This window comes from Perognathus longimembris, chromosome 9, assembly GCF_023159225.1.
Source record: "Perognathus longimembris pacificus isolate PPM17 chromosome 9, ASM2315922v1, whole genome shotgun sequence".
NCBI lineage: Eukaryota > Metazoa > Chordata > Mammalia > Rodentia > Heteromyidae > Perognathus > Perognathus longimembris.
In genome coordinates, this window is record NC_063169.1 from 48,403,671 (window position 1) to 48,420,432 (window position 16,762).

A 16,762-nucleotide genomic window follows, 5' to 3' on the forward strand; every position below is an offset into this window, starting at 1 on the left:
TTACTTGCCTTCTTTTAAGCAGAGAAACATCTGTTCTGTGTGGGAGGAATGTTCAGTCATGGTTGTGAAGAACGAGGGAAATGAGAAATTTTTAAATCATCCAAGACAGAACAGAAGAATCAAGTATACCTCTTCCTAGAAAATCTAATGCAATATGTTCAAGTTCACAGAAGACATAAAGATTGCCCCCCACTGAGAAGTCTGCCATTGCTAGATAAAATATAGGAAGCACATGAAGAAAATCAGTATCCAATGCTGCATAAATACTTGTCCCCATGAGAGTGTGAGAAAGTGTGCCTTTCATGTTGTGATTGATAAGTTACTTTCATGGCCCACTTTGAACTCTTGGGAGGAACTTTAGAGTGTCCTGAGGGTTTGTCTGCCTTTGTGAGGTAGGAGTTCTGTTTTCTTAGAAAATAGTAAAGAACACTGTTTGTACTCCCTTTGTTCTATAAGGATACCTACACTTTGTGGGAATTAAAGAACTTACTAGGGGGAAAATAAGCAGAAGCTTCCTTATATATCTTATATGAAATGTTCCACTTTACTTTGAAATTTTGAATATTGTTTTCCTTTTCTTCTTTTTTCTCTTCTTGTTCTTTTCTTCTACTAGACTTCTTTCTCCTCCCTCCTCCTTTTCCTCCATCCTCAAGCTAAGGAGGCTGTGTTATAACATCTGTGTGACTACAGCTACCAATTCTGGCAAGGCTATTTTATTCTAATAAGCTATTTACTGAAAAATATAAAGAATGAAATAAAAGGGGCTGGGGATATAGCCTAGTGGCAAGAGTGCCTGCCTCGGATACACGAGGCCCTAGGTTCGATTCCCCAGCACCACATATACAGAAAACGGCCAGAAGCGGCACTGTGGCTCAAGTGGTAGAGTGTTAGCCTTGAGCGGGAAGAAGCCAGGGACAGTGCTCAGGCCCTGAGTTCAAGGCCCCGCACTGGCCAAAAAATAAAAAATAAAAAAAAAAGAATGAAATAAAAGCAAGTTATATGTTACTATATAATGTATTTTTCCAAAGCAACATGTTCTACATATGAGAGAATTTCCCTATTATAGGAAATCTTGAAGATTTCATAGATGAGGTATGATCTGAGGAACATGAGATTATCTAATGAAAAAGTTTTAAATTCCATGTCGATTAGGTCAGGAACATTTAAAATTAGGTGTCAGAGAATTAAAGTGTGCATATATGTAGTCTCCAGAGCCTGTTAAACATTATGAGCCTTAAAAATAACGCAGTAAAATGATTGAAATTTTACACAGTTAAGCTGATTTTGGAGCTCACTAATATATATAATGTGTTCAAAGTCATAGCTCTACGAAATACCCAGACTACAGCATCATATTAGCTCTCTGCACTTTGATGTTCTCTATTTTGCTTTGATTTTGTTCTTAAGAACTGTTTGTTTAAAAAGGCACACGTAACCAAGCAGCATTAACACTCATGAACCCTTTTGTCCATATTTTCCAGGGTCACCCTTCCTCCTTGAATTTATGAAAACATGGCTATCTGACATATTTTTGATTGGATATAAGTGACATTTTTCAGATGCTAACATCACAAATACATTACTGCAACCAGATATTACAGATAGAAAGGCTGTCTTTTTTTCTTAATAGTCATACATTTGTGTGTGTATGTCATTTCTGGACTTTTAATTCAGAGCCTTGTGCTATTGCTTGGCTTTTTCACTCAGAGCTAGTGCTCTGACACTTAGAGGTTCAGTTCCATGTCTGGATTTTTGCTGGTTAATTGGGGATAACCATCTTGGGGATTTGTCTTCCCAGGATGTTTCAAATTAAGATTCTCAGATCCCAGCCTTCTGAGTAGCTAGGCTTATAACTTAAGCCACCAATGCCTAGCTTTAATATTCATTTTTAATGGAGAGCTATTTCATCTGATAAAATTATTAAAGAGAAAATAATATTGAAATTGTAATGACTTTTTATTTGAGGCCAATTCTTATTTTTCCTCTTTACATCACTATGTTTTGAAAGAAAGTATAATTTCACACACATATTCATATATACATATATATTCTCATTTTATAATATTTATAACATGCCTCACATATCATATAACCACTTAACAGTTTGTTCATATTTAAAATAATTTAAGGTAGTTCCATGATAATGGATGCTTTCTTTAAAATTATATATGTATAATTTGAAAAAGATGGTTTTTAATTGAGGGGATGTTTACCACTTAGAACACAAGCTCAGCTTTGACTCTAGTATCAGAATGTTAGGGTTCAAATCTTAGCTTCCCATCTATTCTCTTTGTAATCTTGAATGAACAATGTAATCATTTAACCCTTCAGTTTTCCAAGACTAAAATGAACGTGGCAATAAGAATAATGTGTATTTTACAATAATATGTGTGTTATTTTGAGATCAAGCAAATTCCTATATGAAAAGCCAAGTTCAGAAACAGTGTTCCTTTGTAATGTGTGTTGGCTAATATTTCCATCAACATCATGATTAGCATACCTATTATTAATTTCTATCACTGTCCATGAGGCCATTTTCAATGTTTCAGTACTGTAAATATTATCAGTGAACCACACTGCGGCAGTTATGCCCTGTATTCCTATATGTAAAATTATAATGTAACAGCTGAAATATCTAGAGATGGAGTTTCTATGTCAATGTAAATATATATAGTTTTAACAAGAATTGCCAAATTGGGCATATATATTTTATACATGTTATCTTCTATGAATAAATGAAAGGAAATTTCCCCAAGTACCTCACTAGCAAAGTGCATTACCCAACAGGATATCTTTGGCAGCCCATAGGTGAAAAATGGTCTTTGAGCAACATTTTACTTTTCTCTTATTATTTACAAAAATGGTATATAGTAATGTTATGAAACAATATTTTGTTCTTTGCCACCTGATACTTAAAATAAAATTCATAAAACTTATTTTGAACTTACTGAATTCCCAGGTTGTAAAAGAGGAAAAGAGGCAATGTTTAAATAAATTTTACATGTTTCCTATAAAACATAAATAGGTTTGACATATGTTCCTCTCAAGAATTCTTTATTTAAGAAACCCCTCCTATGAAAGTACTTTCACTCTCCTTTAGCCATAAAACACCTTGTACTTCAGCATGAAATTAATTTGTTCAAAGTCACCACTAAACTGGTGAACTAAAATAGAGTGGGTAGGTTTTATTCTTAAGCATAGATGTTTACAAACCTGACTAATCATGTGCACAGTGAATCTCTTTGTGTGTATCTGTGTATGCGTATGAGAGAGAGACAGACAGATGACAGACACAGACATAGAAAAAAGAAAATACAAAAAGGGATCCTGTAGTTTTTCCTAGGATTTGTCTGGATTGCAGTCCTACCCTCCTATAGTAGAAATGACGGGCATGTATCACCACACCCAATTTATTGATTAAGATGATGTCTTCCTAAGGAACTTTTGGCCTAGGCTGGGCTCAGACTGTAATTCTCCCAATCTCTGCCTCCAGAGAAGCTGGGATGACAACTGTGACTCAATGTGGTTAATTGAAAATTTCACTCTCTGTAAAATGGTGTAGTATAATGGCAACATCAAGCATTTGTTAACCATTTATGAAATGGCTGGGTTATTCATTGGAATCCTCATAGCAACTCTATATGGTAGTTGCCTTCATATCCCTCCAATTTTCTTGATAAAGACTCGAGACAAAGAAAAACTAATGTATTCTGTCCATTCTACTCATATTTAGTAAGTGAGGAAGATCGTTGTCTGTATTATTTTCACTGTACTACATCTGTAACCCCGACCAGAAAACTTGTCTTCCAGGCCATGTGTTGGCCTGTCCTCTGAAGGGTTTAGCTCTAAAATCACAGAACAGGCACACATAATTACTCATTCTGATCCTAGTGCCTTACAATAGAAACCACAAAGGTTAACTCATGTACCTCAGTAGCCTACTAAACATCATTTAGCTGTGAGATTTATCAGATGTAGCACAACTGCTAAGCTGATGTAGACATGCCTTTTGTACTGTCTCAGACCGACAGACCTCTATTCAAGCATCTTCACAATTATAGATACTGTCTATGGTAGATCACTCCCAACAGTTTCACATATTAGAAGTTAGTTCCTTTATAGCATTCAAGAAAAAAATCTCTAGCCAGGTGCTGGTAGCTCACGCCTGTAATCAATCCTAGTGCTGCAGGAGGCTGAGATTAGAGGATTGAAGTTCAAAGCCAGTCCAGACAGGAAAGTCTAAGAGACTCTTATCAATAAACCACCAGAAAACTGGAAGTGGCACTGTGCCTCAAAGTGGTAGAGTACTAGCCTTGAGCAACAAGAACTCAGGGACAGTGCTTAGGCCCTGAGTACAAGCCCCATGAGAAACCCACCCCCAAATATTAACAATCCCCTTCCCCTGGTGTTTTCTTATGTAGGATTCATTCCCACACTACAAACAGCAAGTCTCCACTCTGATTAGCCTTCCCATTTTTCAAAGAGACAATTTTTTCTTTAACTCTTGTGTTTTTAAAGGTCAAACTTCCTAACCCTCCTGTTCAGTTGATGGAGCCATCAACATCCTGGTCACATCTCTTTAGATAAATCTAATTTGTCAATTCCTCTCTTAAATGAGAGTGTCAGCAACTGATCATAGTACTCAGGCTGTGCTCTGACTAGCTATGATTACATGTATGTCACATGTGGATTTCTTGTCCATGCACTAGGTGTCTTAAGACAGAGAAAATGCCATTAGGCTGTACATCATAACCTATTGAGCATGTATTTATAACTCATAAAATATGTATTGGGTGCTGGGATTTGCATTATCATGCTAGCTTCTAGAAGTTGGCACAAAGAAATGCTATAATGGTTGATTTATATGTGTAAATGCCTAAATGACTTAAATATTGATTTTTTCCCCTCAGCTGCAGATCAAACTTTCCAAATGCTAAAGGTTCTATATTTTTAAACAAATGCATCTGTAGTTTTCCACTCAGCAATACAGTAAGCATCTTTAAGTAAGCTCAAATCACCCAAAACCTGAAACAGATCTAGGTCTGTTTTTAAGATCGATAAAGGTAACAATAGAGAAACCAATAGAGACAAATTTTAATAACAACTGCAAGGTATCTCCTGGGGTAATGAAATTTTATCCTAGATTTTTTCTAATGTTTTTTCCATCTATTGTACATTGCAATGATGTGTGGTGATGAACTTGATTAAAATTCAGCAGATATTTATGCAGATGGACTATCTGTTTATGCAAAGTACCACAGGGAAACATTAAGACATGAATAAACTCTGATTCCAGCCATCATCAGAATCTCTCCCAGAAATCCCAGGATTTTTAAGGTGCATTTATAATCATAAAATAAACATCATGGCCATTAGATTCCTAGTGTAAGATGTGTGTGATGTTTTAGTTTGTAACTCTACCCTTACTCAATGACCCAGAAGATAGGTAGATAAATAGATAATAGACAGATGTATACATAGATATCTATATCTCTCTATATATCAATATATATCTGTATATACGTACATGTGTATACTTGTATATGTATATATGTACATATATCCATTATATATCTATACACATGATATCTATATCTATTTATCTATCTATATGTGTATATATATATATATCATGTTATCAATATCATGTGAAGAGGCATATATGTATTTTCTAATTTCATCCTCCAAACTTCTGAGATAGGTACAATTTGCTTCACTTGAGTAAAAATTATCTGAAGCTCTGAAAGTTTAAATAAGTTTCCAGGGAGCTAGGAATTTGTTCTAGTGATAGAGTGTTTGCCTCATATACATGAAGTCCTGGGTTCGATTCCTCAGCACCATATATAGAAAATCCAGAAGTGGTGCTGTGGCTCAAGTGGTAAATTGCTGGCCTTGAGCAGAAAGAAGCCAAGAACAGTGCTCAGACTCTGAGGTCAAGCCCCAGGAATGGCAAAAAAAATAATAATAAAAACTTTCCCAAGAGCTACATCACATTTGAAGGCAGAATCAGAATCAAAAACTAGTTTAAAGACTCTGAGAATGCTCTGCTTCTCTTGTTGATTTATGTGACTCTTGTATGCATAGACCTGTCAGATAACCAACACAGCTCCACTTCTTTACTCTGGGAGATGACACTTGAATGTGTTTTATTAGCCTGTTTATTTTTCTTGGAACATGACATAGTATCAACTGCTCCTTTGGTATTTTTATTTCCTCAAGTCTACAACCAGTCTCTACTGTTATAATAACACTGTAGTACTACATAATTCTTGAGTCAGAGAGGGGATAAAAGGAATAGTGGTAGATCAATAACATTTAGCATCAAATCAAAATACCAATTCCATCAAGACTGATGTTCCACCTTCTGCTTCTGTGGCAAATAAATTAACTTACTTCAAAATGCTCACCATCTGAATGATGTCAAATGAACTTAAAGCAACATATGGCACTTTGGCCCTAGTCAGGAGGTGCAGGAATGCCTGTTTTCCAAACTTTCCATCTTCCCTTTGTACTACAGTAGAAAAGGACTGTACAATAGCCACATACTGCCCAAAGAAATAAATATCCACACGACAAAACAATGTCTTTAATAGGTGAGAGTAAGGTTGACTAATACTATCATTTAGAAAGAAAATAATAGTGGTGATGTCTAATTTTGACACTGTTCCAGTATTTCTATAACATTTTCCTGGGCATTATACTTTGTTTTACCCATTTGTCACTTATGCTATGATAAGACTGTTTCTCTTTAACTTTGTGAAACTTGGATTATAATGTATCCTGTTATTTTACTCAGCACTGTTACACATTAGGACCTTGTAATTTTCCATTTTCTGGGCAGAAATCTTGAAAAGTAAATTAAACTCTAGACAATAAGAAACATATATGTATCTAAAAACATTATTTATGGCTTACATGATTGGGTCAGTTTTAATTGTGTATTGCATGTATTTGATATGGGATGTTTGTACATTCATTAATCTAGTCCACAGCAGGAGTTCTATTGGAATGTTACATGCAAACATGAGTAGATGGAAAACAAACAGCTGTTGAAAAACCTAGCTTGCAAGCAGAGCCTGAGAACACAAAGCAGTTTCCAGAACTTGGCAGCTCTACTTGCACACATCTGCTGAGATTGTACTATTTCAAGTCAAGATTTTATCAGTGTATATCAGAGAGCAGTAAGTCATTTCTCTAAACTAGAAAACTTAAGGAGAACATTAGATCTTCATTTATTGTGTAGGATGTTGTTGTCTTTTTAAATACTGCATATATGTAATATTTTAAATATCTAGGTGCTGGTGTCTTGTGCCTATAATTCTAGCTACTTGGGAGGCTGAGATATGAGGATCTCAATTCAAAAACAGGCTGGGCAGGAAAGTCTTTAAGATTCTTATCTTCAATTAACTACCAAAAAAGCGAGATGTGGAACCATGGCTCAGATTGTAGAGTGCCTTCCTTGAACAAAAAAGCTAAGACACAGGCCCTGAGTTCAAGAGGTACAAAAAAAAAACCAGCAACAACAAATAAATCCACATCTATTTAGAAAGTCCCTAAATGAATCTAAGTGTTTGGGGAAATATTAATCTGTTTTCTCTATGATAAAATTTTTCTCTTCCTACCAAGTTTTGCTGCATTTCTTATTTCTTACTTGAGACCCACTAGTCAACCTATCTTTCCTTCCTTCCTTTCCTTCCTTCCTTCCTTCCTGCCTTCCTCCCTTCCTTCCTTCTTTCCTTCCTTCCTTCTTTCCTTCCTTCCTTTCTCCCTCCCTCCCTCCCTCCCTCCTTCCCTTTCTTCCTTCCTCCCTCCTTTTCTTCCTTCATTCCTTTCCTTCTTCTTTCTTTCCTTCTTGCCTCCCTTCCATCTTCCTTTCCCTCTCTCTCCCTCACTCCATCCCTTCCTCTCTTTCCTTCTTTCCTTCCTTCTTGGTCATGTTGGAATTTCAATACAAGGTCTCAGTCTTACCAAGAAGACACTACTATTTGAACCACAACTGCACTCTCCTTTGTTTCTTTAGTTAATTCTCAGTTATATTTCTTACATTGTTTTCCTTTGCTGGCCAAGTATTCCAGTTTAGCTGAGATAACAGATGTATACCACCACCCCCAGGTTATTGATTGAAGTGGGTGTTACTGGCCTTAAACTATACTTCTTGTTGTAAGTTGCTGTGATTATAGGCCAGAGCTACTCCATTTAATCAATTGCAACCAAAGTATTCTGACCTGATCAAACCCTTACTATAACATGTTGTTTAAATTATAAAGAACCGTATGGAAAGTATATCTAGTCCCTGTTTGGTTATACATGACAGAAACTTACGCTAAATTGATGTTGGTGCTACTCAAGTTAATTTAAAATTTCACAAAAATTCACATGGGGGATTCTTATGTGCCTCTCATTTTTTCTCTAGTCATCTCTCAGAACTATTCCACCTTCTTTCCCCTCTAAATATCGTAATTAATGTCTCTTTTCATTATCATTGAAAAACATTTTATACAACTATTGACTAGAGTAGCAGGTTGAAATGTGAGGAGATGCAGTGAACTGGGCAAAAAATAAATTTTAATAGGTAAAGGTAGCTGACAGAGGAATACAAAGATGTTTATTGGTCTTTGCTTCCTGAAGTAGACAGTAATTCTGGACATCTGTCCCAGAAATTAGTCTTAGTATTTTAACATTCATAATTTTCACCACTACTTTGTACTTATCAAATTTAGATGATACCAAATTCAGAGGAATACAATGCAATCCAGAGGATACAGTGCTATCAACTTGAACTGCTTGAAATTTTCAAATCTAAAAAAAAAAAAAAAAATCCCAATCTCTGTCTGTTTTCCCCCACTATTGTAATGAGTGATAACAACTGTAAAAATAAACACTATTTGAACTGTGGGATGTTTAACAGAATACAACTGAGAAAAGAAAAAAATTAGGATAAAGGAAAGGAAAGATGACAGAGAAAACAGAGCAGGGAGAAATAAAAAGAGGGAGGGAGAATGAGCAAAAAAAGGAAGGATTGTTTCATAAAGCTTTGTGTCTATTCTCTAGCACTTTCCTTCTCCATCATAATTCTAGAAGTAGTGTCTCTTTCTGATAACCACAACCCCTAACTAATTCTTTATGATTAAAGGTCATGTAAACAAGATTATGGGGTTTATTTTCCCTCTTCTATCATTTTACATCCTCTTGTCTGTGTTCTGTTCTAATGATTATAGTACTTTGAAAAGAAATCCTCTTTTTTAAATATGATCAACATATGAGAGAACAAATAAAACTTTGAAGTAGAATACTATAATACTGCGTCTACTTTAAAAGGAACTCTGTGAATCAATGTATTAATAAACACTGATAGGAAGGATATCTTTTCTGAATTTCAAGCTGGGAGGCTTCTGAATCTAGAAAGATGAATCAATTGCCCTGGTTGGGATACTAAATGGAAATTGACAGATAGGTTTAATTTATCTTGCTCAGTATTACAAAGCCTTTCTCTCAGATGAGTTTTACTACAGCCCTCCAGAAATATTTGCTCTGCTAAGCAAAAGCAAATATTAGGATTTTATACTCCATTTAGTAGGATAACAGTGATGATAATCTGACATCAGACAACTAAATGGTCCAGGTTTATTTCATGAAGACTTTCCTCTCTATACCAATTGTTCTCAATAGGTTACCCCACCCGTTATCCATCATTTCTCACTTCTCAAGATTAGAGAGAGGAGATAGAACACAAGCAATCTAATATTAAATAGGCTAGTGAAACTTGTTTTATGAGTTACCTTTAGCCTTTTCCAACCCATTAAGTATTTAATGCCATGTGGGCCATGTTATTTTGTGTGACATGAGGTTATATATTGCATAGTAGCTATAATGATACTTGCAAACAAGCTGTTTCTTTTCCCCGGAGGAAGAATTTTAACAGGTACTCATGTGAAATAGCTATTTGTGTTGCTCTTCTCTTAATGGGGTGAAGCTGAGGCTCAGCGGGATGAAGAGCGGAGCTCTGAACTATCGCAGGGAATCGATGGGTGCTGCTCCTCTCCTGACAGTGGAAAATCCTTTTACAATTCAATACCTGAATCTCCCAAAAAGAATGATTCCCTTTAAGGCATACAGAGAAAGAGGTGGAAAGTTAGGTTCATGGGGACCCTTATGAAATGAACTGTTCTTCCTAAATTCAATTTCACTTTGTGCTTAAAAGGAATACATCTCTCATCGCTTCTTAATATAGTATAATCCAGTACAGGTAATAATCACATTGAAGTAAATTGCAATTGTGCTTCTAGCTGTAAAAATAAAATATTTCTAACTAATAGAATGGTAACAAACTAGTTCCTAAATCACAGAAGAAAATGTTCTGTTGTCTCCATATACAATATTCTATCCAAAAATTACACACAGCAATAATGTTTCACAAGGAACTAATTTCAGAGACTCAGAGATAAAATTTGTAAATTGATTCTTCAGTGCCCCAAACTACAGAATATTAAAGTTATATACTATCCACATATCTCATCAATTTATCATGCTATTGTGCTAGATTTCTTCTATCAATGCTAAAGGATGTTGGGATCTACTTGTATTTGAATCTTTTACTCTATCTTTTACTCTATTAGTTTGTGTTGATTCTTCATCATATTCTGGAAATATTCCTGAACAGCATTTTTTTTCTTATCTTCTTCTGAACATTCGCTAAACCAACAAAAAGACAGCACTTAAGTAGTCAGAGAGCTGCTGAATTCCTAGCAGGAATCTTACCTGGAGGAAAATGAGTTAGAAGGAACCTAAGTAGCAAAAATGGCTAGATTGACTGGAGTTTTCAGAACTTTTTAAATTTAAAGTAGATTTCGCATTTAAAAACTATTTTCACAATGCCTTGCTAAACAATGGAAACCTGTCACATTTCTACTTACTAAGAAGCTGACAACATTTATCTTTTAATCATGTATCTTTTAACAACTTCTCAGTTGCTTAAAGGGATAATGCATGTAAATGCAAACATGATGTTTCCTTTGTAAATACAACTAACTTACTTATAGATGATGGTAGCTGTTGGGTGGTCCAATCTACCTTCTGTCGATAGAGGATTGGTACCAGGATAACCCCTAACACCACCATACCAAAATCTACAGATTCTCAAGTCTACAAAATTGCATAATATTTGTCTATAACCTATCAAATCCTCCCATTTGTTATAAATCACTCTTAGATAACTTATATTTCTAAATAAAAACTCTATCAATTGTTATTATTCAATTCTTTTTAGGGAATAGACAAAGAAACTTTGTGAATACTCAGGACAGACCCAATGTTTCTTTAAAAATTTCTCACTTGAATTTTTATTCCATTCCTGTGAAACCTGTGTCTGCAGAGGGCCAGCTGTATTCAATATGTCAAAGCTGAGTATCAGATTACAGAGTGCCAGCTGTAGTACCTGCTCCTCACTCATCTTTGCAGTATTTGCTGGTCATGATACCCACTGAAAAACACTTGCTTGTGAAGATACACCTTGGTTGAGCACATGAATTTAAAACAAATATCTCAACCTTTTAAGGACATCCCAAACAGGAAGAGAGAAGATAACATTATCTAATAATGGAATATGAATTACCTTGGGCTAATGGCTGTGTGTTGTCCAATAGATATTTAGTATTATTATGTTTTCATCAGAAATGGACAATAACCCACAGTTCATTTGTGAGTACACTGAAATGCCCTTAGGCACATCTCCACACAGTTTGTGGACACATTCTAGAGGGTACTGAAAAATCCACAGAATCTTGAAAGATATTACTGATCCAAGACACCGGTGATTCATTAGCAAAGTACAACTATGGAAATCATAGTGGATGAAACTTTCCCCTACAGGAAGCCTTAAAACAGAGAATTTCAGCTACAAATGTTATGCAATTAACAGAGATGTTAGGTCAGAAATATTTGAAGACATTGACTTCATGGTGAGACTAACCTTGTACAAATAATAAGTAAAAATAATGTTAGATTGCATATAAGATCTCTAATTTAAAATAACGAAAAGAACCATCTGCCTAGACCCAATCTTGGAAGTTGGGAAAATTGTTAAGTTTATATTCTAGAAAATTTCAGACAATGAGGTTACTTTTGGGTGGGCTGTCTTGAGATATATTTGGACAATCATTCACAATATAACATTTATAGGTTAAATTGCACCTCAACCAGTTCATCCGAGTCTCTATTACCTTAATACAGAATAGGTCTATACTCATATATAGAATATTTACACAGTAAGTAAGCTAAGGAAAGTCATTAGATCAAGTTCTAATATGACTAATTGAAGAAAAGAAAATCAAGACATAGACACATACTGAGGGAAGATGATGTTGTAACAAAGAAAGAGAGAAAGGAAGGCAGGAAGGAAGGAAGGAAGGAAGGAAGGAAGGAAGGAAGGAAGGAAGGAAGGAAGGAAGGAAGGAAGGAAGGAAGGAAGGAAAGAAGGAAAGAAGGAAAGAAGGAAGGAAGGAAAAAGGACTTTAAATTCCTCAGAGAAAACCAACCTTGGCATCTCTGACCCTAAGATGCTGTGCACCCTCCAACAATGGGAGAAAATAAACTCTCATTAAAGCTACTAGGTATTTGGGGAGGATTTTAATATAGACACAGAATAGACCAACAAATTTATATGGTATTTTAAACTTTTTTTTTTTTTTTTTTTTTTTTTTTTTTTTTTTTTTTGCCAGTCGTGGGCCTTGGACTCAGGGCCTGAGCACTGTCCCTGGCTTCTTCCCGCTCAAGGCTAGCACTCTGCCACCTGAGCCACAGCGCCGCTTCTGGCCGTTTTCTGTATATGTGGTGCTGGGGAATCGAACCTAGGGCCTCGTGTATCCGAGGCAGGCACTCTTGCCACTAGGCTATATCCCCAGCCCCTATTTTAAACATTTTAAAAGAATTATTGAAATCAGTACTTGGCTAAGTAGTTATATAGAATTTATTTTACATATATATTTTAGGGTAACTGAAAAGCAATGATTCTAATATTGTACACGTGAGTACTTGTGGAAAACATCTGCTAGCAAAATCATGGGCCTCTTTACATGGTTTCTTTTTCACCCAATTTAGAAGTAAAATGGGTTCATACATGCAAAAATTTAGGTGATGCAAAAACTATTCCAATAACGCCAAAGTGTGAGCATAAAAGTTGCATAGAAGATCTTAATATAAAAATGTCTAAAACTATGTGTGAATACATATTTTCTTATTGTTGCTACTTCTTTTGGCGTCGTTAGCATTAAATTAATTCTCTCTGTATTATCACTGGTCTGTACATGGAATTTCTCTGATCTATGTATTTATTTGTTTCTTTACTCCATTCCTGTCTCTCATTCCTTTCTTGTATTATGTATTATTTGACTTTATAAATATTACAGATGTTGAAATAAATATAGAAACTACCTTTAAAAGTCAAACAGTGTAAGAAAATATTTTCTAGTTTATCATTAATCTTAAAATCTTGAATGTGAAGGTTACACACACTTTTTAGCAATAAAACATTTAAAAATTTCTTAAAACTAGTACATATTGTAATATAATAAATGTTACATTTTATCATAATAATATCGTAGATGTTAAATTCTTCTGTTTTAGATAAACATATTCAAGAACAACAATATATGGTGCAAATTTTAAATATTTGAAATGTATTTGGAAGCCCAAAAATGGTTTGTTATGTTAGATTCTTACATTCTAATGCTCTCCCCAAACTTGCTGTCCACCTCCTACTGAATATTATATTACTGGAAAAAATCCTAAAATTTTTTCAGGTCTTCTTTGAAATACATGAAATGTTTTTGTTTTGTTTTTCTGCTGCCTATTTAGTCTTGTAATAGAAGAAAATGTCCAGCTGATTGGAACAAGTATGCTATGTGAAATTTTGGATGCTTATTTTAATAGAACCCAAACCTTTTATATGAATTCACTCCTCATTACTCACAATAACACCAAGTGCTATAGTCTACACAGATATTTATTATTTTCTATATGAAAAGACATTAGAGTAGGGCCATTTCTCAATAGAGCAGGGGATGAAAGTTTTCTGAATTTCAGTTCCTTCTAGAGCACCAAAGTAATGAGCTCTTAAAGGACTTCGCCAAGCTGCAATTTAAAATCCTGTTTAATCAGCCATAGCAAACTATTGTACAGTTCCCCACGGAACAAGTCTGAGAGGAATCGAGGTTCTTCTTCCTCCATCCCATCATGGCTTGGAAATGCTTTCCTGGTCAGAGTCTGCTGTGAAAGGCCAATGGCTGCAGAGCTGGGGTTTGCATGTGAAAACAGAGCAAACAGCAGAATACAAATCATCAGCTTTGTTTTATGAATGTCTTTATTTACAGTGCTGGAGTGGGATTTCAAAAAAGTTAAAAAGAGAGAGAGAGAGATAAAAGGACTGCCAGAATTGCATTGAACCTGTCACTCACTGCTTCAGTTTTGATTCCTGCCCTATAAATGATCTTTATTTGTGTGGCTACAGGGTCACTGTCCATCTCAGAAAATAGAAACCTCAAGCATATATTGCATGGAACTTGGCATGCATGTTAGAAGAAAAGATATTTACTTAAGGAAAGATGGATGATCACATTCATACAAACTAAGCTTATTTGATTACACGGGGGAAGTATACTTGCAGAGACAGTTTTGACTAAATTTTGATGTAAATTTTCCTGCTAACCTTTTATTTTTCTGTGACTAAGTGTTTCCCAGCTTAATTTGTGCTGTATGCTAACTGCCTTACAAATAGAGGAATATCATTGCTGATTACAATGAAACTCATGCAAAACAAATGATCTGGGAGCTGGATAGAAAGCTCCCACTTTTACAAAGATCCTTTACTCTTTGGGAATTCTAAATCTCAAATTATAGACTCAGAAGTGACAGGAGGGACTGTCTTTGATCTCATAGACTTTAACCTATTTCAACATACCTAGAATACTGAGGAAATAATACATGAGTCTAGGTCAGTTGCAATGAGTGATGGTTAAGGTTTGTATAAAGGTTAATCCTGAAAAAAAAAAAAAAACACCCAACAACAATGTCTTTTTCCCAACTCTGTACTGCAGTGATTTCTACCTTTCTCAAATACTACACTCTGGAATATAAAATGATTTTAAAATAATAAGGAAAATATGACTCAGTAGCTCAATTTCTAGCTGTAATGATTAAGCATCATCTCTCTTATAGATCCTAGCAGTGGGAGGACAGTTGACCTTTACCATTTCATATGACCTTGAAGAAGAGGAAGAAGAAACAGAAAATGCTCTCCAACTGGTTGTTATCTTAGAGGTAGAGTACTGAGTATATTGATTTTGAACCATATTACTTTCTTACATTATTTATAAGGGTACCTATAGTGTGTTTAAACTGGTTGTTTGTCATTGATTTACCTAATGCTAAAGAAAAAAGTCCCATAAGAATCTTTTATGCTATGTACACATTTTACCCAGATGCATATGTAAAAAAAAAAGTATATTCATTGAGCTCTAATGATGAAAGTAATTCGTAGACAGATCTGAAGGTTACATTTCAAATAAATGATGATATCTCTTGAAACTGTGTGATGAAAGTGTTGAGGTGAAGGCTGATTCTTATAGTTGTATTTTTCCTTCTCCCCTTGCTTCCATATTGATTCTGTGGTTGACATTCTTTGTTGATATTAGGCAGAAGTAAATGAGAAAGGAAATATTCACAGAGTTGTACTTGAATCTTGTTTTCAAATTTAGGAGGTGTAGGAAAGTTATAGTAGAAACTGTTTTCAAGATAAGCAACTCCAAAATGCTAGAAGTCTAATGTTATATAAGAGCAACTCTTCCACATTTTCCCCCTCCTTTCCATGGATGTAAACCCTCCCCACAATAGTCACAGTTAGACATACATGTTCATAGTTCCAATGGGGCTAGAGCTGGTTTAACACCAAACTCTCTTCTTTGTCTTGGACATTTGAGGCACAACAGTGATAAGATGACAAACTTCTTTCCTCAAAAAGGTATTTTTTTTCAGAATCAGAGCAAGTAGTCTAAATAGCACCTGCATATACAACTACATTCACATCTTGGGATTCCTTGAAGATGAAAGCAATCCTGTTAATGTAACATGCTCAGAAATTGCACCTCAACCATAAAAAATAAACTAAGGCCTACTTAAGTGTCACAGATCAGCCTATGATGACCCATTATTACATGACTGTGACACCATTATTCCTTTGGAAACACAAGCATACAGATCCTTTTCTTGTTCATTCCATCTCTATGTATAGATGTCCTTAAAAAGTAATATCTTAGAAAGTAGAGCTGTGGCTCAAAGTGCTAGAGTACTAGGCTTGAGTGAAAAGCTCAGGAACAGCACTTGGGCCCTGAGTTCAAGCTCTATGAAAAAGCTTAAAGAAAGTTTTCCTTCTTACTGTCTTCTTCAATCTAACTCCATCATAAAATATTGGAAGTTTTTTTTTCTGTACTTGTGGACAAAAGAGTCAAGTTGTTTCTAATTGCATGTATGCCTATGAACTGCCATAAAGCTACTATTTAAGTTATATAAGGTCACTTGAAACTGATGAACTTGAGCTATGTAGTAGATCTGGCACGGACTGCTGCGATTATACTGTAGTGCCTTCTCCTCAGGCATCCTAGAAATACAGTCAATGACAAGAAAACCAACTGGAAACAAAAAGCCAACTGAGGATAATCCACAGTGTGGAGAATCCAAATACCCAGATACTTATCACCTCTTTGTGCATTTC

The 16,762-nt window shown here is 35.2% G+C and overlaps 1 protein-coding gene across 1 annotated transcript in view; it reads left to right on the forward strand.

The window, feature by feature from the left end:
• The window catches only part of Lama2 (laminin subunit alpha 2), a 547,138-nt gene that overhangs the window by 290,861 nt on the left and 239,515 nt on the right, over positions 1-16,762 (forward strand). Inside the window, exon 13 of the mRNA XM_048354062.1 lies at positions 15,211-15,312. Within this exon, the coding sequence (XP_048210019.1) occupies positions 15,211-15,312 (102 nt within the window). The remainder of the gene's footprint in view (positions 1-15,210; positions 15,313-16,762) is intronic.